At 35.5% G+C, this 24,869-nt stretch overlaps 3 protein-coding genes across 10 annotated transcripts; all 3 read left to right on the forward strand.

Moving 5' to 3' along the window:
- Window positions 1-36: 36 nt before the first annotated feature.
- Window positions 37-5,903, forward strand: LOC139810836 (uncharacterized). Of its 2 annotated transcripts, none has more exons than XM_071774732.1 (9): window positions 37-739; window positions 1,867-1,956; window positions 2,613-3,015; window positions 3,243-3,647; window positions 3,960-4,085; window positions 4,357-4,416; window positions 4,642-4,734; window positions 5,394-5,465; window positions 5,705-5,903. In XM_071774732.1, exons 3-8 carry the CDS (start codon window positions 2,707-2,709, stop codon window positions 5,439-5,441), a joined length of 1,041 nt encoding a protein of 346 aa, XP_071630833.1. In that variant the 5' UTR covers window positions 37-739; window positions 1,867-1,956; window positions 2,613-2,706; the 3' UTR covers window positions 5,442-5,465; window positions 5,705-5,903. The 2 variants fall into 2 exon arrangements, with proteins under 2 accessions (XP_071630833.1, XP_071630832.1); XM_071774731.1 differs by having other exon boundaries at window positions 3,828-4,085; window positions 5,705-5,901.
- A 226-nt stretch (window positions 5,904-6,129) lies between these two features.
- LOC139810821 (uncharacterized) lies at window positions 6,130-12,555 on the forward strand. Of its 2 annotated transcripts, none has more exons than XM_071774730.1 (8): window positions 6,130-6,496; window positions 7,067-7,311; window positions 7,617-8,043; window positions 8,273-8,677; window positions 8,850-9,107; window positions 9,350-9,409; window positions 9,635-9,727; window positions 12,071-12,555. In XM_071774730.1, exons 3-8 carry the CDS (start codon window positions 7,717-7,719, stop codon window positions 12,119-12,121), a joined length of 1,194 nt encoding a protein of 397 aa, XP_071630831.1. In that variant the 5' UTR covers window positions 6,130-6,496; window positions 7,067-7,311; window positions 7,617-7,716; the 3' UTR covers window positions 12,122-12,555. The 2 variants fall into 2 exon arrangements, with proteins under 2 accessions (XP_071630831.1, XP_071630822.1); XM_071774721.1 differs by having other exon boundaries at window positions 6,130-6,393.
- A 455-nt stretch (window positions 12,556-13,010) lies between these two features.
- On the forward strand, window positions 13,011-19,707 carry LOC139812322 (uncharacterized). Of its 6 annotated transcripts, none has more exons than XM_071777068.1 (8): window positions 13,011-13,990; window positions 14,080-14,152; window positions 14,451-14,870; window positions 15,101-15,505; window positions 15,678-15,935; window positions 16,312-16,371; window positions 16,597-16,689; window positions 18,414-19,707. In XM_071777068.1, the coding sequence occupies exons 3-8, from the start codon at window positions 14,553-14,555 to the stop codon at window positions 18,462-18,464; spliced, it is 1,185 nt and encodes a 394-aa protein (XP_071633169.1). In that variant the 5' UTR covers window positions 13,011-13,990; window positions 14,080-14,152; window positions 14,451-14,552; the 3' UTR covers window positions 18,465-19,707. The 6 variants fall into 6 exon arrangements, with proteins under 6 accessions (XP_071633169.1, XP_071633178.1, XP_071633186.1 ...); XM_071777077.1 differs by having other exon boundaries at window positions 13,011-13,204; window positions 13,865-13,990; window positions 14,080-14,870; XM_071777085.1 differs by having other exon boundaries at window positions 13,011-13,204.
- The last annotated feature ends 5,162 nt before the right edge of the window (window positions 19,708-24,869 follow it).

Raw genomic sequence — 24,869 nt, forward strand, 5'->3', positions numbered from 1 at the left:
ATGGCCACGTATCTGGTTATACTACTGCAGTTTCAATGAGAGAGCGCGCTGGCAATAAAAGTGAGGGGAAATTCGCAAGATCTCCGTATTTTAATTATAAATTTCTAACGTGTGTTCTAACGCCTGTTCTGTTAAATCGATATAAAAATGTTAACCCGATGTGAAAAATATTGATTTGGAATCAACAATTTTCAAATAATACCAGATTAGATAAATATATATGATATAAATAAGATTGAAATGCATCCTTTGTGTTCATAATATCATCGACACCAACATCTATTTGTTTAATTTTACAGTGAAATAGATTCTGGTTGCGAGAATAATCGATGCCACATTTTTGTTGTCTTCGTTTTATAAAAGTTTTATGGGGATCGAAAGGAACTGGAGTACACATCCCGTACAATAAAATCGGTATACGGCGACGCGGCATGGCCTTGAATACAAACAGGCTGTCTCTTCGTGCTATGCAATTACAACTATACGCGAGCGCTTCGACCGGTTATTTCCACCTGTTATTCTTCTCCGCTGTTCAATTATTCATTCGGAAATAATATTTAATGGTAGTATTCGCGCGCGTAAATTGTGTTTGTATGCCCGTCTCGCGGGTATGTTTTACGCGAGTGACTCTAATCCTGCTTTATCGCGCGTGCCATGAAACACCGAGTCCTCGTAGTCCTCGCGACGTCGTCGTCCTGGACAATCGATGCGCTTCGAGCGACCTGACCTGTCGCGCAGTGTGAGTACACGCGGATATGGCTGAAACATTGCCGAAAATTTCCAATTTACGCGACGTAATGATTTACGCGGCGTGCACCGCGGTTGCGAAGGGATAAATCCCGGTAAATACTTTGGGCTCTCGGCCGAAAGCTCGGCTGTCTATTTTTAGGACGTTGAACTTCGGCGCAAATATGTACTATTTCCGAGATTATATAAATCTTTTTATTCCCTCTATATCTCTCGGCGTGGTTATATATTTTCCATGGATTTATAACGTTCTCGTCGTCGGGGAAAGTTGACGTCGAACTCGCGGAAAAAGTTGCGAGCTATTACGACAGTTCTGGAATAGTCCTCGGGTTACGTTAAAATTCACGCTTAACTTCCGAAATAAAGAGTGAGAGGTGCTCCAGGATTTTGCGAACGTAATAGTTTATTGCGCCCGATCGACTGCGTTTTAAGAGGCGCTACGGCTTAAGAGAAGAATATAAAGTTGTCTTCTTCCTTTGGATTTATGCTATTTCTTCTCATAGTTCTTCATATGTTCTGTGGGAAGAAATCTACGATAAATAAAACTGTGGGGAAAAGAGTAAGAAAAACGTAGAGATTCTCCGTTTTTCTTATTTTTTTTCCTACAGTTTTATTTATCGTAGCTTCACATTGTCCCACGACGTTACGTTTTCTAGGACAATGCAATTGATCGATGAACGTAGTGATTTCCGAGACACCAAGCAAAAGCGAACAGACTTTTCAGGACTTCGTTGATTCAATGTTCAGTCACGAAATTGAAGATGGACCCTGATTGGAAGCGTCATTATTGACCTTTTGCGATTGTAAACTTTGCTTTCGCGCCGCGTTCTTCACACTAATCGACTTTGACGAATAATTAACTTCAACAGATCTGTATGTACAAAGGAACAACGTCACAGTAAAATTCTCACGATGAGAAGAATGGAGCATAGTATGAATAATTCACAGAAATTTTAGACTTTGTAAGATCTTTACTTTGCCTGACGAAACTACGACGACTTAGTTTCCCGATAAGAATGGACAATAGATAATCGAACTCGTACTTCTATTACAACGACGTCTTTACTTCTACTTTCGGCGCCACATTACAATGCTATTTTCTTATTCCGTATTATACAGCGTACATACATCCACTCGCTCACGCATACCGTTCTTCATTCACGCTGAGGTGACCGTCACGTGCCGGTTATGATTCGGATTTACAGTAAGGTACTCATCTGTGTGCTTGTATAATAGAAAATATTGCGCTTCCCTCGTTGGCTCCCTCGCTTCTTCCGGGAACCTTCGCTTCCTTCTCCTTGATTCGCTGATAATATGCAGGGCGGACCGGGATCAAGATCCGTATGTAGTTCGGTCGCTGATCGGAGAGATTCAAAGATGGTTGGGTCGGCCCTTCAGATGTGTGCTTAGCTCGCGGTTCCCAGAACGAAAGAGGACGAGCGAAGCTCGGCCTCGTCGATCACCGCGGATCGCGGATCGATTGACATGCGCAGATTATTCGCTTTTTATTTCGGGAGAAGCATGGGGTGGTGGATTAGAGCAGCGCGCACATTCAATTCACATTATCACACCTTGCAACTTTATGTTTTTAATGTTGATGCTTAAACAACTAATTAATATATAAAATCTAATTTCAATTATACAAAGTTATTTTTTTTTTATTTTTCAATATTTATCTATTCTTTCTCTCTCTATTGCAATGTATTTTTATTATATATTTTTTTAACAGTATATTATCGTATTAATTTAATAATGGAGCTATTTGAATATACCCTTAAGATGCGTCCTTGTCTTTCGTTTTTTTTTTCTTTAAATGCAAATAATTGTGCTGTATATATGTGTTGATAATTATATATACTTTGTAGACGGGTGCAAGTTCATTAGAGAAGTCCCACATCAAGAAACTCATGTTTGCCAGATCTTGTTGATTCAAAGTCGTCGATCGATTTTCCTCCGGCCATGGAGTTACACGCTTTTCTTTTTGACGTGGAGACCGTGTTTGTTAAAGTGAAAAAGAAGAAGCTAGTAAAGCTACGCGGTCCAGACTCGCCTCTTTACAGAGCCATCTGGCCGATGATCTATATCGTACGAGTGTTCGGCTTCGCTCCTTACAACTTCTCGCAAGACCGCCTGGTGCCGTCGAACATCAACCTGATTTTTACGGCAACCGCCACTACTTTTTACAGCTATGTATTCTACCAGGTGTTTAGCAGATTTCTAAGTATCAAGAGAGGAAACGAGACTCTTGATGCAACAGAGAACACAAAGGTCAGTGAAAAATTAATTAAAATAAAGCAGAAGACTACTCGCGATATATATATATTATCAAAAATATATAAATCAAGAATTATTTATTTAAATCTTTTGAAGAGAAAATCTGCTTTAATGTTCTTATCTTAATTTGTATTATTCTTCCAAATTTAAGTTAAGCATCTGAATTCTAAGATTCTAAATCAATGAAAGTTTAAAGTAATGATCAAAATTAAATCGCTCAGATTATCACAAACTACAGCGTGGTAATGTACGAGTTGGGCTTGACGGCATTTACGAGACGCAGCTTCGTCAGGATTTGGAATGCGCTACAAGATTTTGACGAGGAGGTTCGACAATTGGGTTATCCTCGCAGAGAGACGCGGACAGCGGTCGTCGCGTGGATCCTCGTAATTGTGACCGCAGTCATCTGGACCTCCATTAGTCTCATCGGAATGTACGCCTTCGCAGAGAAATGGACTAATAATGTAGCATACATGATGCCCTATGTCGGTACGTCGGTGGCTATCTACAAGTTCGTGGCGATGGCTATTTTTCTAGGCCAGCGGTTTCATCACCTGAACACGATTGCGATGCAAAATCTACCGTTTACATCGACGAGGGGCAATGGAATGATCATTAGCAAGAAGGTTTCATTTAATCTTCTTAAGAATGACATAATTATGATACGTACTATATAATATAAAAAATAATAACATGTAATACAGAATTTTATACGTATGGATATAAAATACGAATTTTTATGTCAGAGTTAAACATTCTTTTTGGTGGTAAACAAGATTATGACAGTTTCTATTTGTTTGCAAAAGATGATTTTGAGTATGCATAACGATTTGATGATTGCCGCGGAGAACTTGGACTCGCTGTATTCGTGGTCGCTACTCTTTTGGCTGATCAATCTGAGCTTGCATACCATCAGCAACATGTATTTTGTAATTCAGTACTTGCTCATGAAGCAGTGGGAGGTGCAGATGTGGTCGCTGATCTCCTGCTTGTCCGCGTGGCTACTGGGGTTCCTCTTTCAGCTGTTACTACTTCATATCGTCTGTGACTTCGCCTCAGCTCAAGTAAAACTTTTCTGCCGATGCGAAGTAGAATGTTTCTTTATACTTTAGGTAGCGGTAAAAAGTATCGAGATAACAACGCGAGAGTGCGATAAGAATTTATAATCAGTACGCGCAAACTTTGGACAATGTTACGTGAAATAACGGCCGACATGTGTACGGGGATATTAAATAGAAATATATTTAAAATTTTATAGAAGAGCTTAATGTGTTTAGATATAAAAAAAATAGCGTATTTTTAATTAGAGGATGTGAGAACATGATTTTATTTCAGGCTAATCGCATGGGTCCGATTCAGGTCGAGTGGCAAGCAAAATTGATAAAGAAAAATGACGTGAGTGGATGAAGTAGATAAAGCCGTTACTACTTGGGCATATATTATCTTTTCATTTCTTCCAATAGAGATAAAATCCAATTTTTTATCCAACAAATGTAATTCTCTCTTTATTTATGATTTCATTTATTTCCTTAAAGCATCTTTCGCATCTTTGTTATATTTACATATAGCAACTATTTTAATACGACTGCAATCTGCATAAATATTTTCCTCTGAACACAGGATTTCGTCCAATTGTCGTTGCAATTTTTAAATCGAAGGCTAAAGTTCTCTGCTGGCGGATGCTTTTACGTGAAGTTGCCGTTATTATGTTCGGTAAGAAACTAAAGCAATATGCGAAGTATATTTTCATTATGTAAAAAATATATTCTTTGGGCCTTATATATATGTTAATTAATCAAGTTTGTGACCTCTATTTAAACAATGCAATAGTTGAATACCTCTTGTTGTGGATTACGTAAGAATTTCGATTAGGCGGATTATACCGCGAGTATTCTACTTCCTGTGCACGCGAGAACAATCGCAAGTATGTAGCGATTAATTCCGCGATCCATCGCTCAAATTTCAACTTAGCTAAAAGTTTGAAACTGGATGAACGACGTTACTTTCATACATATGTAGAACACGTATGTCGAAGAATTAAAAGGATTAGTAACAATAAACGCTTTGCGATGTTAAAACCTTCGTTTTTTTTTTCATCTGGATGTTACGAGTAAACGTAAATTATCGCGTCAAGATTTCAAAATTGCTGCATTATCCAGATATTGTTTTTTTTGTAATCAGTATAAAATAAAGGATTAGCTTCAAAGATTGCGAAGTGACTTTATATCGTATTATTATTAGTTTACGAATATCGTTATGATAGTATTATAATTTGTACGATTCTGTTCTATTTATTCAGATATATATCGAATACCATTCTCGGACTTTATTCGGATATTGGAAAATTATTACGTGACCAATATTGCTTTCAGATCGCTTCAATGATGGCCACGTATCTGGTTATACTACTGCAACTTTAAGGAGAGAGCGCGCTGGCAATAAAAGTGAGGGACAAATCGCAAGATTTCCATATTTTAACTATAAATTTCTAACGTGTGTTCTAACGCGTGTTCTGTTAAATCGATATAAAAATGTCAAGCCGATGTGAAAAATATTGATTTAGAATCAACAATTTTCAAATAATACCAGATTAGATAAATATATATGATATAAATAAGATTGAATTGCATTCTTCGTGCTCATAATATCATCGATACCAACATCTATTTGTTTAATTTTACAGAGAAATAAATTCTGGATGCGAGAATAATCGATGTCACATTCGACGTCTCTTCACGTTCTCTCAAGTTGGAAAAAGTTCATGTTATAATTTAATTATTATTTTACTTTCTGTGTTACGATTTTGATATTACGGTTTTATTATTATCTTACGTTATACCAGAATACGGAACATTATTATTGTTAAAACAATATAGACATGTAATTCTTTAAAATTATTATTTATATAGAAATCTATAACAGGTATTTATTATTCTATTCTTGAGAGAAAATCATTCATTCACTCTCTTCGTTTTATAAAAGTTTTATGGGAATCGAAAGAAACTGGAGTACACATCCCGTGCAATAAAATCGGTATACAGGGCGCGGCATGGCCTTAAATACAAACAGGTTGTCTCTTCGTGCTATACAATTACAACTATACGCGAGCGCTTCGACCGGTTGTCTCCACCTGTTATTCTTCTTCGCTGTTCAATTATTCATTCGGGGCCGACGTGGAAGAATATTTAACGGTGGTATTCGCGCGTGTACATACATTGTTTGTGTACGCGTCTCGCGGGTATGTTTACACGAGTGGCTCTAATCCTGCTTTATCGCGCGTGACGAAAGTGAAACGCCGAGTGCTCGTAGTCCTCGCAACGTCGTCGTTCTGGACAATCGATGCACTTCGAGCGACCCGACCGGTCGCGCAGTGTGAGTACACCCGGGTCCGGCTGAAACATTCCCGAAAATTTCCAATTTACGCGACGTAATGATTTACGCGGCGTGCATCGCGGTTGCGAAGGGATAAATCCCGGTAAATATATTGGGCTCTCGCCCGGAAGCTCGGTTGTCTATTTTTTTAGGACGTTGAATTTCGGCGCAAATATGTACTATTTCCGAGATTATATAAATCTTTTTATTCTCTCTATATCTCTCGGCGTGGTTATATATTTTCTATAGATTTATAACGTTCTCGTCGTTGGGGAAAGTTGACGTCGAACTCGCGGAAAAAGTTTGAGGTTTTACGACAGTTCCGGAATAGCCCTCGGGGCACGTTAAAATTCGTTTAACTTTCGAAATAAAGAGTGAGAGGTGCTCCAGGATTTTGCAAACGTAATAGTTTATCGCGCCCGATTGACTGCGTTTTAAGCGTTTTAAGAGGCGCTACTGCTTAAGAGAAGAATAAACTTATTGTCTTCTTCCTTTTTGGATTTATGCCATTTCTTCTCGTAGTTCTTCATATGTTGTGGGAGGAAATCTACGATAAATAAAACTGTGGGGAAAAGAGTAAAGAAAACGTAGAGATTCTCCGTTTTTCTTACTTTTTTCCCTACAGTTTTATTTATCGTTGCTTCACATTGTCCCACGACGTTACGTTTTCTAGGACAATGCAATTGATCGATGAACGTGGGTGATTTCCGGGACACCAAGCAAAAGCGCACAGATTTTTCAGGACTTTGTTGATTCAATGTTTACTCACGAAATTGAAGATGGACCCTGATTGGAAGCGACATTATCGTCCTTCCTGTGATTGTAAACTTTGCTTTCGCGCCGCGTTCTTCACACTAATCGACTTTGACAAATATAACTTCAACAGATCTGACGAAGGAACAACGTCACAGCAACATAGTATGAGTAATTTACAGAAATTTTAGACTTTATGTTTTTAATGTTCATGCTTAAACAACTAATTAATACATAAAATCTAATTTCAATTATACAAAATTATATTTTTTTATTTTTCAATATTTATGTATATTTTCTATTGCAATGTATTTTTATTATTTTTCTTCCTCAACAGTATATTATCGTATTAATTTAATAATGGAGCTATTCGAATTTACCCTTAAGATGCGTCTTTGTGTTTCGTTTTTTTTTCTTTAAATGCAAATAATTGTGCTGTATATGTGTTGATAATTATCTATACTTCGTAGACGGGTGCAAGTTCCACTTCATTAGTGAAGTCCCACATCAAGAAACTCATGTTTGCTAGATCTTGTTGATTCGAAGTTGTCGATCGATTTCCCTCCGGCCATGGAGTTACACGCTTTTCCTTTTGACGTGGAGACTGCGTTTGCTAAAGTGAAAAAGAAGCAGCTGAAGAAACTAGTGAAGCTACGCGGTCCAGACTCGCCTCTTTACAGAGCCATCTGGCCGATGATCTACGTCGTACGAGTGTTCGGTTTCGCTCCTTACAACTTCTCGCAAGACCGCCTGGTGCCGTCGAACATCAACCTGATCTTCACGGCAATCGCCACTATTTTCTACAGCTATGTATCCTACCAGGTGTTTAGCAGGTTTCTGTTTAACCAAAGTACCAAGAAAGAAACCGAGCCTATTGATAGAACAGAGGACACAAAGGTCAGTGAGAAATTAATTAAAATAAAGCAGAAGACTCGCGAAATATATATATTATCAAAAATAAATAAATCAAGAATTTATTCATTTATTGAAATTCTTTGAAGAGAAAATCTGCTTCAATGCTTTTATCTTAATTTGTATCATTCTTCCAAATTTAAGTTAAGCATCTGAATTCTAAGTTTCTAAATCAATGAAAGTTCAAAATAATGATCAAAATTAAATCGCTCAGATTATCACAAACTACATCGTGGTAATGTACGAGTTGGGCTTGACGGCATTTACGAGACGCAGCTTCGTCAGGATTTGGAATGCGCTACAAGATTTTGACGAGGAGGTCCGACAATTGGGTTATCCTCGCAAAGAAACCCGGACCGCGGTCGTCGCGTGGATCCTCGTAATTGTGACCGCGGCCCTCTGGATCGTCGTTAATCGTCTCGGAATGTACGCCTTCGGAGAGAAATGGACCGATAATTTGGGATACATGATGCCCCACATCGGTACGTCGGTGGCTATCTACAAGTTCGTGGCGATGGTTATTTTTCTAGGCCAGCGGTTTCATCACCTGAACACGATTGCGATGCAAAATCTACCGTTTACATCGGCGAGGGGCAATGGAATGATTATTAGCAAGAAGGTTTTATTTTATCTTTTTAAGAGTGACATAATTATGATACTATATAATATAAAAAATAATAACATGTGATACAGAATTTTATACGTATGCATATAAAATATTAATTTTTATGTTAGAGTTAAACATTTTGGTGGTAAACAAGATTATGACAGTTTCTATTTGTTTGCAAAAGATGATCCTGAGTATGTATAACGATTTGATGATTGCCGCGGAGAACTTGGACTCGCTGTATTCGTGGTCGCTGCTCTTTTGGCTGGCCAGTCTGAGCTTGAATATCATCAGCGACATGTTTTTTGTAATTCAGTGGTTGCTCATGAAGCAACCGGATGTGCAGATGGGGCCGGTGATCTCCTGCTTGTGCACGTGGCTACTCGCGTTCGTCTTCCAGCTGTTACTACTTCATATCGCCTGTGATTTCGCCTCAGCTCAAGTAAAACTTTTCTGCCGATGCGGTAGCGATAAAAAGTGTCGATATAACAACGCGAGAGTGCGATGAGAATTTATAATCAGTACGCGCAAACTTTGGACAATGCTACGTGAAATAACGGCCGACATGTATACGGATATTAAATAGAAATATATTTAGAATCTTATAAAAAAAATCAATGTGTTTAGATATAAATAAAGTAGCGAATTTTTAATTAGAGGATGTGAGGACATGATTTATTTTAGGCTAATCGCATGGGTTCGATTCAGGTCGAGTGGCAAGCAAAATTGATGAAGAAAAATGACGTGAGTAGATGAAGTCGATAAAGCCGTTACTATTTGGTCATACATTATCTTTTCATTTTTTCCAATAGAGATAAAATCCAATTTTTTATCCAACAAATGTAATTCTCTCTCTAATTATGATTTCATTTATTTCCTTAAAGCATCTTTCGCATCTTTGTTACATTTACATATAGCAATTATTTTAATACGACTGCAATCTGCATAAATATTTTCCTCTGAACACAGGATTTCGTCGAATTGTCGTTGCAATTTCTAAACCGAAGGCTAAAGTTCTGCGCTGGCGGATGTTTTTACGTGAAGTTGCCGTTATTACGTTCGGTAAGAAACTAAAGCAATGCGAAGTATATTTTAATAATTATGTAAAAAATATATTCTTCGGGCTTTATATACAATGTTAATTAATCAAGTTTGTGACCTCTATTTAAACAATGCAATAGTTGAATACCTCTTGTTGTGAATTACGTAGAAATTTCGATTAAGCGGATTATACCGCGAGTATTCTACTTCCTGTGCACGCGAGAACAATCGCAAGTATGTAGCGATTAATTCCGCGATTCATCGCTCAAATTTCAACTTAGCTAAAAGTTTGAAACTGAATGAACGACGTTGTATACGTACATACATATGTAGAACACGTATGTCGAAAAATAAAAGGATTAGTAACAATAAACGCTTCGCGATGTTAAGACCTTCGTTTTTCTCATCTGGATGTTACGAGTAAACGTAAATTATCGCGTCAAGATTTTAAAATTGCTGAATTACCCATCAGATGATTTCGTGGAAAATTAAAGACGTTTCTGACTACGATGTTATCACGGCAACTATACGACTTAAAGAACAACGTGCATTTTCTGTATTCTCCATGTCGCGGTTCAGTCGAGATAATTAAAGCGTCACGTTTAATTATGTGATATTTCCATGCGAAAGTGTAGATACATAGCGGCAAAGATAGCAGTCATATCAAAACGCGAGATGAAATTAAACGTTAGAATTTATATCAAAATATAAATTAAAAACGAACTTAATGTGGTTTTAAATTGAAATATCGCGCGCATACGTGTATAAAATAATAACTATACCTCGCCGCGTATATAGATATATAAATATTTTTATTAATTGCTACGTGCAATACTTGCAGAAAAGATTTTGCTTGGAATATTAATAACGTGCGTTTTAAATATAATAAACAGGAGTAATTATATATTCGCTTTTATATTTGCAATCAGTAAACAGGTGTTAAGAATAAATGTCACGACAACAAATTTGCGTGAACGTTTTTGTTTCAAATACTATGATACGTAGTAAAGCTTAAGGGGGAGCTTCATGTAACCGGTCAAAAAAAATCGAAAAAATTTTTATTGCATAAATCATTAGTATAATATCTCTAGAATATGTGTTCCCAAAGTTCCAGAGCGAAATTCGAACTTGAAACGGGCGATTTTATACCTGAGCATTACGTAAGTAAAGCGCGCGTTCCGAAAACTTGAAATTTGAAACGCGTTTTTCTTAAAACCGTGTTTTTCAAATTGGCGTGCAAGATTACTCATAAACTATTCGACCAATCGACTTACCCTTTGGCATGCATGTAGATAACTGAATACTATTGTATGTAAACCTACTTGTTTAGTTATTTTATCAAATTAAATAATTTTTATTGCATAATTAAAGCCACAATTCTTTTCGTAAAAATCATTTTTTTTCTAAGTCCTGTTATTTTTTTAATTTTGCATTTTTACTGAACAAATAGGTTTACCGACAATGGTAGCTTATGATAAAAGTAAAAAAATTTTGTATTTTTTATTCAGTGATTAATTGCAGGCGCAATGCTGCACGCCAATTGTGAAGTCCGGCGCGGCCTTTGAGAATAGGCTTTGTTGTTACTTATAAATAAAGAATTTTGCAATAAAAAAATATTTTTTTACATCTACAAATATTACTAAAACCATTACCCAAGTTTTAAAAAGTTTCATTTTAATGTCTTCCTAAAAAAAAATTCCAGAAAATTGCCTTGTTTTCAGCGTTTTACATGAGGCTCCCCTCTTAATTGGCTCTGGCCTAGTATTCGAGAGGGATTTGGAATACATGTTAGTGTAAATGCGCTCCTAAATCGCGTAATTGGAACACATCCTTTGATTTCACCCTTCGGTTTCCCGGAAACTTAATGAGGCTCGTGTGTACTCAAATCGGCACATTGCCTTTTAGAATTGATACTTGTGCGAAACTTTACAGCTAGTAATGCAATTATACGAGCACGTAACTTCGAGGGCATCCGACAAGTCTCAAAGCTGCCATGATAGCTTCTACACTTAACGCGAAGCTTCAATTTTCTTGCAAGATTCGTCTCTGAATTGACGATACTCTTTATATTTACATCGCAAATTATACAGCGTGTTCTACACGCATTTCAGGAATGTTTAATGATAATAATTTACAATTTGTGTTGTGTATTTTAGATATTGTTATTTTTATAATCAGTATAAAATAAAGGATTAGCTTCAAGTATTGCAAAGTGACTTTATCGTATTATTAATTTACGAATAGCGTTATGATAGTATTATAATTTGTATGATTCTATTATATTTATTCAGATATATATCGAATATCATTCTCGAACCTTATTCGGATATTGGAAAATCATTACGTGACCGATATTGCTTCCAGATCGCTTCAATGATGACCACGTATCTGATTATACTACTGCAACTTCAATGAGAGAGAGCGCTGGCAATAAAAGTGAGGGAAAAATCGCAAGATCTCCGTATTTTAACTATAAATATCTAACGTGTGTTCTAACGCGTGTACTGTTCAATCGATATGAAAATGTCAAGCCGATGTGAAAAATATTGATTCAGAATCAACAATTTTCAAATAATACCAGATTAGATAAATATATATGATATAAATAAGATTGAATTGCATTTTTCGTGTTCATAATATCATCGACACCAACATCTATTTGTTTAATTTTACAGTGAAATAGATTCTGGATGCGAGAATAATTGATGTCACATTCGACGTCTCTTCACGTTCTCTCAAGTTGGAAAGTTCATGTTACAATTTAATTATTATTTTACTCTCTGTGTTACGATTTTGATGTCACGGTTTCATTATTATCTCACGTTATACCAGAATACACATATATTTATACGTACAATACACATATAATTTATCAAAATTATTTTACACAAAGATATATAATCGAAAATAGGTTTTTCTTGAATTATGTATATTTCAAAAACAGTTCATCATTATTCGATTATCATTTCATGTTATATTTCTGCTATTTTAACATTATTATTGTTAAAACAATAGACATGAAATTCTTCAAAATTATTATTTATATAGAAATCAATAACAAGTATTCATTATTCTGTTCTTGAGAGAAAATTATTCATTCACTCTCTTCGTTTTATAAAAGTTTTATGGGAATCAAAGGGAACTGGAGTACACATCCCGTGCAATAAAATCGGTATACGGCGACGCGGCATGGCCTTGAATACAAATACAGGCTGTTTCTTCGTGCTATACAATACAACTATACGCGAACGCTTCGACCGGTTGTCTCCACCTGTTATTCTTCTCCGCTGTTCAATTATTCATTCAGGGCCGACGTGGAATAATATTTAACGGTGGTATTCTCGCGCGTATACATTGTTTGTGTGCGCGTCTCGCGAATATGTTTACGCGAGTGACTCTAATTCTGCTTTATCGCGCGTGACGAAAATGTCATGAAACGCCGAGTCCTTGTAGTCCTCGCGACGTCGTCGTCCTGGACAATCGGACCTATCGCGCAGTGTGAGTACACGCGGGTCCGGCTGAAACATTCCCGAAAATTTCCAATTTACGCGACGTAATAATTAACGCGGGCGTGCACCGCGGTTGTGAAGGAATAAATCGCAGTGAATATTATACATTGAACTTTCGGTCGGATGCTCGGCTGTCTATTTTTAGGACGTTGAATTTTGGTGTAAATATGTACTATTTTCGAGATTATATAAATCTTTTATTCCTTATATCTCTCGGCGTGGTTATATATTTTTCGGATTTATAACGTTCTCATCGTCGGGGAAAGTTAACGTCGAACTCGTCGAAATAGTTTCGAGCTTTTACGACAGTTCTGTAATAGCCCTCGGGCCACATTAAAATTCGCTTAACTTCCGAAATAAAGAGTGAGAGGTGCTCCAGGATTTTGCGAACGTAATAGTTTATCGCGCTTGATCGACTGCGTTTTAAGAGGCGCTACGGCTTAAGAGAAGAATAAATTAGTCTTGGATAAATGGATTTATGCCATTTCTTCTCGTAGTTCTTCATATGTTCTGTGGGAGAAAATCTACGATAAATAAAACTGTGGGGAAAAGAATAAGAAAAACGTAGAGATTCTCCGTTTTTTTTACTTTTTTCCTATAGTTTTATTTATCGTATCTTCACATTGTCCCACGACATTACGTTTTCTAGGACAATGCAATTGATCGATGATAGTGGTGATTTCCGGGACACCAGGCAAAAGCGCACAGACTTTTCAGGACTTTGTTGTGATTCAATGTTCACTCACGAAATTGAAGATGGACCCTGATTGGAAGCGTGATTATCGACCTTTTGCGATTGTAAACTTTGCTTTCGCGCCGCGTTCTTCACACTAATCGACTTTGACGAATAATTAATTTCAACAGATCTGTATGTACGAAGGAACAACGTCACAGTAAAATTCTCACGATGAACGGAGAAGAACGGAGCATAGTCTGAGTAATTCACAGAAATTTTACACTTTATGTTTTTAATGTTCATGCTTAAACAACTAATTAATATATAAAATCTAATTTCAATTATACAAAGTTATATATTTTATTTTTCAATATTTACCTATTCTTTCTATTGCAATGTATTTTTATCATATTTTTTTTCTTCAACAGTATATTACCGTATTAATTTAATAATCGAGCTATTCGAATATACCCTTAAGATGCGTCCTTGTCTTTCGTTTTTTTTTTTTAATGCAAATAATTGTGCTGTATACATGTTGATAATTATCTATACTTCGTAGACGGGTGCAAGTTCCACTTCATTAGTGAAGTCCCGCACATCAAGAAACTCATGTTTGCTAGATCTTGTTGATTCGAAGTTGTCGATCGATTTCCCTCCGGCCATGGAGTTACACGCTCTTCCTTTTGACGTGGAGACCGTGTTTGCTAAAGTGAAAAAGAAGCAGCTGAAAAAGCTGGTGAAGCTACGCGGTCCAGACTCGCCTCTTTACAGAGCCACCTGGCCGATGATCTGTATCGTACGAGTGTTCGGCTTGGCTCCTTACAACTTCTCGCAAGACCGCCTGGTGCCATCGAACATCAACCTGATCTTCACGGCAATCGCCACTATTTTCTACAGCTATGCATTGTACCAGGTGTTTAACAGGTTTCTAAGTGTCAAGAGAGAAACCGAGACTCTTGATGGAACAGAGAGTACAAAGGTCAGTGAGAAATTAATTAAAATAAAGCAGAAGACTACTCGCAATATATATATATAATAAAAAATAAATAAATCAAGAATTATTTATTTAAATCCTTTGAAGAGAAAATCTGCTTTAATGCTTTTATCTTAATTTGTATTATTCTTCCAAATTTAAGTTAAGCATCTGAATTCTAATTTTCTAAATCAATGAAAGTTCAAAATAATGATCAAAATTAAATCGCTCATCAGATATTCATAAACTACAGCGTGGTAATGTACGAGTTGGGGTTGGCGACATTCACGAGACGCATCTTCGTCAGGATTTGGAATGCGTTACAAGATTTTGACGAGGAGGTCCGACAATTGGGTTATCCTCGCAAAGAGACGCGGACCGCGGTCATCGCGTGGATTCTCGTAATTGTGAGCGCAGCCATCTGGATCTTCATTAATCGCATCGGAATGTACGCCTTCGGAGAGAAATGGACCGACAATATGGAATACATGATGCCCTATATCGGTACGTCGGTGGCTATCTACAAGTTCGTGGCGATGGCTATTTTTCTAGGCCAGCGGTTTCATCACCTTAACACGATTGCGATGAAAAATCTACCGTTTACATCGGCGAGGGGCAATGGAATGATCATTAGCAAGAAGGTTTTATTTAATCTTCTTAAGAATGACATATATAATTATGATTAATATAAAAGTAATAACACGTAATACAAAATTTTATACGTATGCATATAAAATACGAATTTTTATGTCATCAGAGTTAAACATTTTGGTGGTAAACAAGATTATGACAGTTTCTATTTGTTTGCAAAAGATGATCCTGAGTATGCATAACGATTTGATGATTGCCGCGGAGAACTTGGACTCGCTGTATTCGTGGTCGCTGCTCTTTTGGCTGGCCAATTTGAGCTTGCATACCATCAGCAATATGTATTTTGTAATTCAGTGGTTACTCATGAAGCAGTGGAATGTGCAGATGTGGCCGCTGGTCTCCTGCTTGTGCACGTGGCTACTGGAGTTCGTCTTCCAGCTGTTACTAATTCATATCGCCTGTGACTTCGCCTCAGCTCAAGTAAAACTTTTCTGCCGATGCTAAGTCGAATGTTCCTTTATACTTTAGGTAGCGATAAAAAGTGTTGAGATAACAACGCAAGAGTGCGATGAGTATTTCCCATACAGCACAGATTGTTGCAGAAAGCTTCCAGAAAGATTCCAAATCATTTGAAACTTGAAACCTTTCTGGAAGCTTTCTACAACAATCTGTGCTGTATGGGTTATAATCAGTACGTGCAAACTTTGGACAATGTTACGTCAAATAACGGCCGACATGTGTACGGATATTAAATAGAAATATATTTAGAATCTTATTAAAAAAATTAATGTGTTTAGATATAAATAAAGTAGCGTATTTTTAATTAGAGGATGCATGAGAACATGATTTATTTCAGGCTAATCGCATGGGTCCGATTCAGGTAGAGTGGCAAGTAAAATTGATGAAGAAAAATGACGTGAGTAGATGAAGTAGATAAAGCCGTTACTACTTGAGCATACATTATCTTTTTATTTCTTCCAATAGAGATAAAATCTAATTTTTTATCCAACAAATGTAATTCTCTCTGTATTTATGATTTCATTTATTTCCTTAAAGCATCTTTCGTATCTTTGTTATATTTACATATAGCAATTATTTTAATACGACTGCAATCTGCATAAAGATTTTTCTCTGAACACAGAATTTCGTCGAATTGTCGTTGCAATTTCTGAACCGAAGGCTACAGTTCTCCGCTGGCGGATGCTTTTACGTGAAGTTGCCGTTATTATGTTCGGTAAGAAACTAAAGCAATGCGAAGTATATTTCAATTATGTAAGAAATATATTTTTCGGGCTTTATATATATGTTAATTAATCAAGTTTGTGACCTATATTTAAACAATGTAATAGTTGAATACCTTTTGTTATGGATTACGTAGGAATTTCGATTAGGCGGATTATATATACCGCGAGTATTCTACTTCCTGTGCACGCGAGAACAATCGCAAGTATGTAGCGTTTAATTCCGCGATCCATCGCTCAAATTTCAACTTAGCTAAAAGTTTGAAACTGGATGAACGACGTTACGTGCATACATATGTAGAACACGTATGTCGAAGAATAAAAAGATTAGTAACCATAAACGCTTCGTGATGTTAAGACCTACGTTTTTCTCATCTGGATATTACGAGTAAACGTAAATTATCGCGTCAAGGTTTCAAAATTGCTGAATTATCCAGGTGATTTCGTGGAAAATTAAACACGTTTCTCACTACGATGTTATCACGGCAACTATACGACTTAAAGAAGAACGTGCATTTTTCGTATTCTCCATGTCGCGTTGGCGGTTCAATCGAGATAATTAAAGCGTCACGTTTATGTGATATTTCCATGCAAAAATGTAGATTCATAGCTGCAAAGATAGCAGTCATAACGAAACGCGAGATGAAAATATACGTTAGAATTTATATCGAAATATAAATAAAAAATAAACATAATGTGGTTTTAAATTGAAATATTGCGCGCATACGCGTATAAAATAATAACTGTACCTCGCCGCGTATATAAATATATAAATATTTTTATTAATTGCTGCGTGCAATACTTGCAGAAAAGATTTCGCTTGAAATATTAACGACGTGCGTTTTAAATATGATAACCACGAGTAATTATATATTCGCTTTTATATTTGCAATCAGTAAACAGTGTTAAGAACAAATATCACGACAACAAATCCGAGTGAATGTTTGAAATACTATGATAGGTACATAATAAAGCTTAATTGGCCCCGGCCTAGTATTCGAGAGGGATTCAGGATACATGTTAGTGTAAATGCGCTCCTAAATCGCGTAACCGGAACACATCCTTCGATTTCACCCTTCGGTTTCCCGTAAACTGAATGAGGCTCGTGTATGTACTCGAATCGGCACGTTTGCCGTTCAGAATTGATACTTGTGCGAAACTTTACAGCCAGTAATGCAATTGCACGAGCACTTAACTTCGAGGGCATCCGACAAGCCTCAAAGCTGCCATGATAGCTTCTACTTAACGCGAAGCTTCGATTTTCTTGCAAGAAATGGTCTCTGAATTGACGATACTCTTTATATTTACATCGCAAATTATACAGCGTGTTTTAGACGCATTTCAGGAATATTTAATGATAATTTACAATTTGCGTTGTGTATTTTAGACATTGTTATTTTTATAATTAGTATAAAATAAAGGATTAGCTTCAAGTATTGCGAAATGACTTTATATTGTATCATTAATTTACGAATACCCAGATAGCACAGCTGATCTTTATGAATTCAAAAAGATCTGAATCTGATCTTTATGAATTCAAAAAGATCTGAATCTGATTTTTATGAATTCATAAAGATCAACTGTGCTATCTGGGTAGCGTTATGATAGTATTATAATTTGTACGATTTTGTTATATTTATTCAGATATATATCGAATACCATTCTCGGACTTTATTCGGATATTGGAAAATCATTACGTGACCGATATTGCTTTCAGATCGCTTCAATGATGGCCACGTATCTGGTTATACTACTGCAACTTCAATGAGAGAGCGCGCTGGCAATAAAAGTGAGAGAAAAATCGCAAGATCTCCGTATTTCAACTATAAATTTCTAACGTGTGTTCCAACGCGTGTTCTGTTAAATCGATATAAAAATGTTAACCCGATGTGAAAAGTGTTGATTTGTAATCAACAATTTTCAAATAATACCAGATTAGATAAATATATATGATATAAATAAGATTGAATTGCATTCTTCGTGTTTATAATATCATCGACACCAACGTCTATTTGTTTAATTTTATACAATGAAATAGATTCTGGATGCGAGAATAATCGATGTCACATTTTTTCCGCGCATGATTAGAAACTGAAAATTTCTCTACGATATAATATGTTTATCTATTATGTCAAATTAAAAAATTGACGTTGGGGTAAGACTTGTCAAATTTCTTCGTTTTCGATGAATCCTCAGAAGCTCGTTTTTTCCGTTCAACTACATCCGCTTTAAGCTACTTTCGCTTTACTCAGTAGTAGCACGATTGTACGCTGCGACGGTGAGGCTGCGCGCAACAGCATTTGCATGCGAATTATTCCCGTCACTGATTACAGCAGCTTCTTTAGGATTTAATACTCAAAAGACTCTGTATTTCCCGTTCAAAGAAAATTTTGAAAATAGCTTCAACAAGATAACGCAGAATTGTAATTGAATAGCCGGATCTAAAAGGATTTATTGATTAAATTATATACGACCTGAAAAGATTTTCATTCCATTTTGATGACATAAGGATATACGATTTTACATGCGAGTAACATAAATAATTTTTAGAAAAGAGTACAAATTAATAATGCGTAAATAATTTTTAAATAAATTGCTTTTAAGGCCGACAATCTCAATATCAACTTTCATAAATTCTCAATCGCGTTATATACACAAAGCTTTACTATCGGTTACTTTCATTGCATGTTGCGCCGTCATGCTCCAAGCTGACGCGAAGAAAATTAACAATTTCATAAATTGCAAAGTGCTGTTACGAAGAATTGACTTGCGAGGACTTCGCCTCGAGCAAATTATTAATCTCGCGCACGCAATTTATGGTCGATTTGTTCATCGATCGGGAAAATTGTTTATATAACTATTATGTAATACGGTTATCCGAGGTTTCAATACGTATAGAATGCCACGAAATGATCTCTCCTGAATTATAAATAGAAATGAGAAGTAAGAGAAATGTGTGGAATGAAAAATATAATAAAAATATAATTATATATTATTTAATAATAATTAATACTGTTTTATATTATTTACGTATTACATTTTTAAATTTCACGTATAAATTTTGTTACTTTATTTCGTAAATTTTCTCTTCAAACGAAAAGTATTGAACTTTGTTTTATGTTTTATACCAAAGTACAATTATCATAATCATAGTCGTTCATGCGATTAATGAAGTTTTCACAAAATGCAAAGTTTAGCCATGCCGTAAAAACACAGTATCTGCATTCTACAAAACTTCTTTGCAGTAATCGAGGATCGTTCATAACGCTTGAAGAATTTCCAGAGTAGTTCAGCACACTAAAATTTCTGCAAATTAGAGTGCCACGAAGAAAATGTTAGAAATATATCCCGATAGTTTTCTGGTTCATAGATATATCTTCATAATGATTCTTTTCGTAAATTCGAATAAAGATTGAAGATTAATCTTAAAATTTACCTATTTTTTCAAAACTAATTAAATAATATAAATTTAGTGAGTATTGATCATTCTCTTTTACAAGAAATTGTTCAATAAAAATCATACATACTTATATTCGTTCTTTTATATATTTTCCGTATATTTTATTTTATTAAATTTACTCAATTAAAATGTAAAATCTCTCCTTAGTTATTTAAAAACTGGATCGTTTATCTCTACTTATTTGTTAAAAAAAAAAAAATAATTTAAGAATACTAATAGTAATATACTTGAATGTATCGCTATTAAATATTTCATTATTATGGCTAATGAAAGCGTCAAGTCACTCATTCCTGTATATCTCTCTTGTATAACAACGGGCAAAATCCATTGTAAAATTCGTCTTTGTATAGCAAATCGACGATCGTATACGATCTATGTGAACTATAGGTCATAGAGATAGCTTTGTATTACGATCGCAACGGACCGTCATTTATAAAGTCGACAAACTGGATTCTATCGCCAAAGCATTTTGGTGTCGTTGATATCGACACATTTTATTAGTTTACCGTCAAAAGCAACACGAAAAGAACCAATTTCGCTACTGTCGCACGTGAGGACTTTCGAACAACCGTCGATCGACTTGCGTTGTTTACGAGCGGCAAGGGTCTGGACATTGACAAATAGCGGGCGGATAGCTCAGTCGTTAAAAGCGAGGAAGGAGAAAACTGAAGTATATATCGATCATTTCCCAGATTTCAACAATATTCACCTTTCTCTTCCACATTGTTGCTTCATTTATAAATAATGAGTAACTCTCCTCTTTCTTTTCTTTCCAACTCATCGAATAATTCTTGCTCGAATAAACACACTTATCTTCTTCTTTGTGCAAAGAGATGTTAGCTTGCAAGAGGAAGAGATGGAGAAAATGAGAAATGTTGAAATATTAAAATCGAGGAAAAATATATAAAGCCCCGACAATCTCACGTGTCTGACATATTTTCCTTCATATATTTCATGTCTCTCAGTGCAACGCTCTTGAAAAATTTGATAAGTTTACATCAAAGCATGAAGTAGAGTGGGAATTCGACATACAATGGCGAAGAGAACATTTAAATTTTTATATAGAAAGAAATTCGAAAGAAACTCCATCGTAAAATCTTTTCTTCTATTTTGACGGAATAATTTTGGAATCTAAATTTTAATTAAATATTCTACAGGCCGTGAGACAAAGTCAGGAAAATAAAATTACATTTAATTCTCTCTCTCTCTCTCTCTCTCTCTCTCTCTCTCTCTCTCTCTCTCTCTCTCTTCGGTAGCAGAGTATAATGATTTCATATTGTGTTAAATTAGAAGTGATAAAGTTGCCAAAGGACGTGACGCGAAAATAAATTACTCTACTTCTGTTAGGAAAGGTTTTGTTGATGAGAAAAGCTAATTCTCTAGAGTATCAAAAACACCGAAGAGAACGAGGCGAGCTGCTTCAAACAATATTCTCGTCGTCTAAATTCTAGCTTTGATGCAAATTTTACTAGATTACGTCAAAAGCCGCAGAATTACGTAGAAGTACGCTTGCACCGCTGCAAAGGAAAGTAAAACGATCCCGAATTATTTTATAATATCAGGAAATGTCGAGATTCGACATGATCAAAGAGATTATCCTTCGTTAGATCAAAAGTGCTCGATTAGATTTTTTAAAGCTGTATTAGAGAATTCCCTTTCCTTTTCAAAGTATATTCTCTTATCTTGAGAAAGTGCACCACGAGTAAAGTGCAACGTCTTAAAACATCATATTCTTTCTCGCTAAAATGATTAATTATTTTTGAATAATGTTTTTTTAAATAATCAAGAATTTTATCAATTATTTCAATTACATGAGCCACGACGAAAATGTTATTTCAAAAGTATTGTTGAGATAAAGAAACATTCTCACACGCAAACAAAGTATTCTAGTGTTCTTCGCAATATCCTTCGACATGGCGAAAGATATTATCTTAGAATAACATGATAGCTCGGTAAAAATGGCGGAATGCAAACAAAGTGTTTTGCTTACGGTTTAGATGCAATCTCTTTCTAACCCCGGCGTTCCGTGTCAATTTGAAGTCATTGAATTTGCATAGTATTACTTCATCTTGCTTGCGGCGGGATAATCAGAGGCTCCAACGTAAATGATACGGAAATTTTAAAGGAAAATGTCCACACGTGGCTGTAATAAAAAAAAAAAGAATCTATTTACTCTAATAATTTTATATTTATAACAGATATTAAATATTAAATTTATAAAACTACGAGATACTATAATACAGCGATCTAATCATATCGAATATTATATTAGATGCTTTCGCAAATTTTTCTTAAATTTTTAAATTAAAACAAAATTTATTTATGCTTCTGTTTTATCAAACAATCTTAGAATACGTAATATTAAAAACTAATTATTTTATCTCGAAGATTAGAATAAATGCCTACAAATGTTGTATATTAATTACTGCAATTGCTAGAGTGAATAATTTTCTTTATGTATATATAGAAATTATGTAGAAAAAATAAATATATCTCTAAAAAATAAATATTTTTATTTTATTTTAAATAGAATTAATCATAAATTAATGCTTTATTATCATCTACTTACTATCATCTTAGGTAGCATTTGCTTATTAGAAAGCAAAAGCTGTAACATTTTCCTTTTCTTTGAGTTAAACGCAATATTTAACGCGATCTTTTTCTTCTTCGCCAATACATTATACTGCAGAAACAATGCGTTATATTTTACATGCACATGACTCCCTCGAATATAACCTGGATTATTATTGTTCTCGAGTACGCCATTACTTCAACAACGGTTGGGAGAGTTTTTGACGTTATTGACAATGCCTCAATTTTCTCTTTGTGGAAACATTCAGCATGAAAGAGAGATAAAAAAAGATATGAGGAACAATGGTGAAATGCAGGTACCGTAACCGTAATATTAAAGACTTTATATCATTTTTAAAAGAGAAAAAAAGAAAGAAAGACATGTTTTCTTCCTCTTGTAAAAGTGCATTTTTGCGCACAAGGAGGCGAGTTTCTACATACAACTGTGCAAAGAAGGGACTATAATAATTCATGTCCTCGGGGGATTACGTTTCTCACAGAGTACCTGAAAACTCTCCAAGTAGCTTTTCATATTATCCCCATTATTCTGAGAACGTTTGGACATATATAATAATCGTATTTTTAATGCTTTTTCTCATATTATTTCTTAGCCACAGGTTTAGCGTTAACAATGAACTCTCCGGCGGGTTCTCGGGAAAACGCGACGCTCCGTTTATATGAACATTATGAAGTGCGAACAACGGCCGCTGTTAAGGAAAAAAGGAAGAAAATGAGAAAATCGTCGTCATCGGCAGTCGGCAATGTTACCACGATGGCGATGCATCTATTTTCCACGCCATCGTTCCGGAAAATTGCTCCTTTCGCCAGCTTCCGCCGACGTTATTCTCTTTCAAGCAGATGCACGCGATCTCCTTCCTCTGCACGCAACGGGTTCAAACTGATCGCTCGATAGAATAGGAAAGAAATCATTATATTAAGTAGTAGTGGAGGTTTCTCAGTTTCGCGATATCTATATCGAAGGGAATGAAAATCCTACCTTGTAAAAAATTAATTAAGTTAAAAATTTTTATTTAAAAATCAATTTTTGGAGTAAGATGAATTATGTGTAAAGTTGTTATTACGTAAAGTTTCGATTGTGGATACTTTTGAAATATTTTATTTTAATTTTTAATGTTTATTAAATTATTTTTCATATATAATAATTTACTTAAATATTTTCTATTGGTACATATATTTTATAAGATTATCTTAAATTTTTAATAAAATATAAACTTTTGCTAAAGGAAAATTTGAAGAAGCAGATCGAGAAAGATTTTTTTGTCTTACGTTAGTGTGATTATATTCAATTGATTAAAATGTGATACAAGATAGAAGTGTCCGCGATTTTACCACTGTTGTGATTTTACCAGTTGTGCCACTGGCCTCGTCGTATTAATTGCATTGGTTTAAGGGGGTTTACGGGGGTTTACAGAGAGGTACAGAGTTTGATGTTAATTCGGTTAAACGAGTTTGTTAATTCGCTTCCTCGATAATGGGAATTGTCGCCTCCAGGATCTGAATAGCATAAACGGTGGAATCCTAAATCCTAGGGAGATTTACAGCTCGGTGGACCGTAAATCTGCTTTGACCTTTTCTCTGAATGGTTAAATAATAGGACTTTTCCTGTCGTAAAAATTTAAATACGGCTTATCGAAGGTAGATATTCGTAATTCATACAACACGATTTTCCTGTTAGATATACTTTATTTCCGAATAGGATCGGTATAATATTAATCATCTGTATTCTCGGTGCAGGACGTAAAAATAGTGCGCTACTATTTCTTTCGAATTCGTTGAATATTGATGCTCTTTACTATTAAAATGTCGCGGAAGTATTCAAGGAAACAGAAATATTGTTTTTCCTTTTTCTTTGCGATGAAAAAATTGACTGAAGAGAAAAATTGGTTGAAGAATCCATAGAAGAGAACGTCCCCGGGGATCACCTTTTGTACATACGTACACGTGTGGGCGAGTTTCAATGGATGTACTTACGTCATTGCCCATTTTTAAACGTGGGCGGAAAACTGCAAACGCCACTACCTACGTCATCGAGCGATCGTACGTGATATCCTGGCTCGATGTTCCGAGTGAGTCCGGCAAACATTCAAAGGAACGAATATTTAAAGCTTGAAATTTTTTAGT

Source organism: Temnothorax longispinosus, chromosome 1, assembly GCF_030848805.1.
Source record: "Temnothorax longispinosus isolate EJ_2023e chromosome 1, Tlon_JGU_v1, whole genome shotgun sequence".
In the NCBI taxonomy this organism is placed as follows: Eukaryota; Metazoa; Arthropoda; class Insecta; order Hymenoptera; family Formicidae; genus Temnothorax; species Temnothorax longispinosus.

Excerpts from the sequence above, each read along its gene's own strand:
- LOC139812322 (XM_071777068.1), top strand. The coding sequence starts at position 14,553 with ATGGAGTTACACGCTCTTCCTTTTGACGTGGAGACCGTGTTTGCTAAA. Across the intron at positions 14,871-15,100 it reads ATGGAACAGAGAGTACAAAG|ATATTCATAAACTACAGCGT; the intron begins GTCAGTGAGAAA and ends ATCGCTCATCAG. Across the intron at positions 15,506-15,677 it reads GAATGATCATTAGCAAGAAG|ATGATCCTGAGTATGCATAA; the intron begins GTTTTATTTAAT and ends TGTTTGCAAAAG.
- LOC139810836 (XM_071774731.1), top strand. The coding sequence starts at position 2,707 with ATGGAGTTACACGCTTTTCTTTTTGACGTGGAGACCGTGTTTGTTAAA. Across the intron at positions 3,016-3,242 it reads ATGCAACAGAGAACACAAAG|ATTATCACAAACTACAGCGT; the intron begins GTCAGTGAAAAA and ends TAAATCGCTCAG. Across the intron at positions 3,648-3,827 it reads GAATGATCATTAGCAAGAAG|ATGATTTTGAGTATGCATAA; the intron begins GTTTCATTTAAT and ends TGTTTGCAAAAG.
- LOC139810821 (XM_071774730.1), top strand. The coding sequence starts at position 7,717 with ATGGAGTTACACGCTTTTCCTTTTGACGTGGAGACTGCGTTTGCTAAA. Across the intron at positions 8,044-8,272 it reads ATAGAACAGAGGACACAAAG|ATTATCACAAACTACATCGT; the intron begins GTCAGTGAGAAA and ends TAAATCGCTCAG. Across the intron at positions 9,728-12,070 it reads AGTTGCCGTTATTACGTTCG|ATCGCTTCAATGATGACCAC; the intron begins GTAAGAAACTAA and ends TATTGCTTCCAG.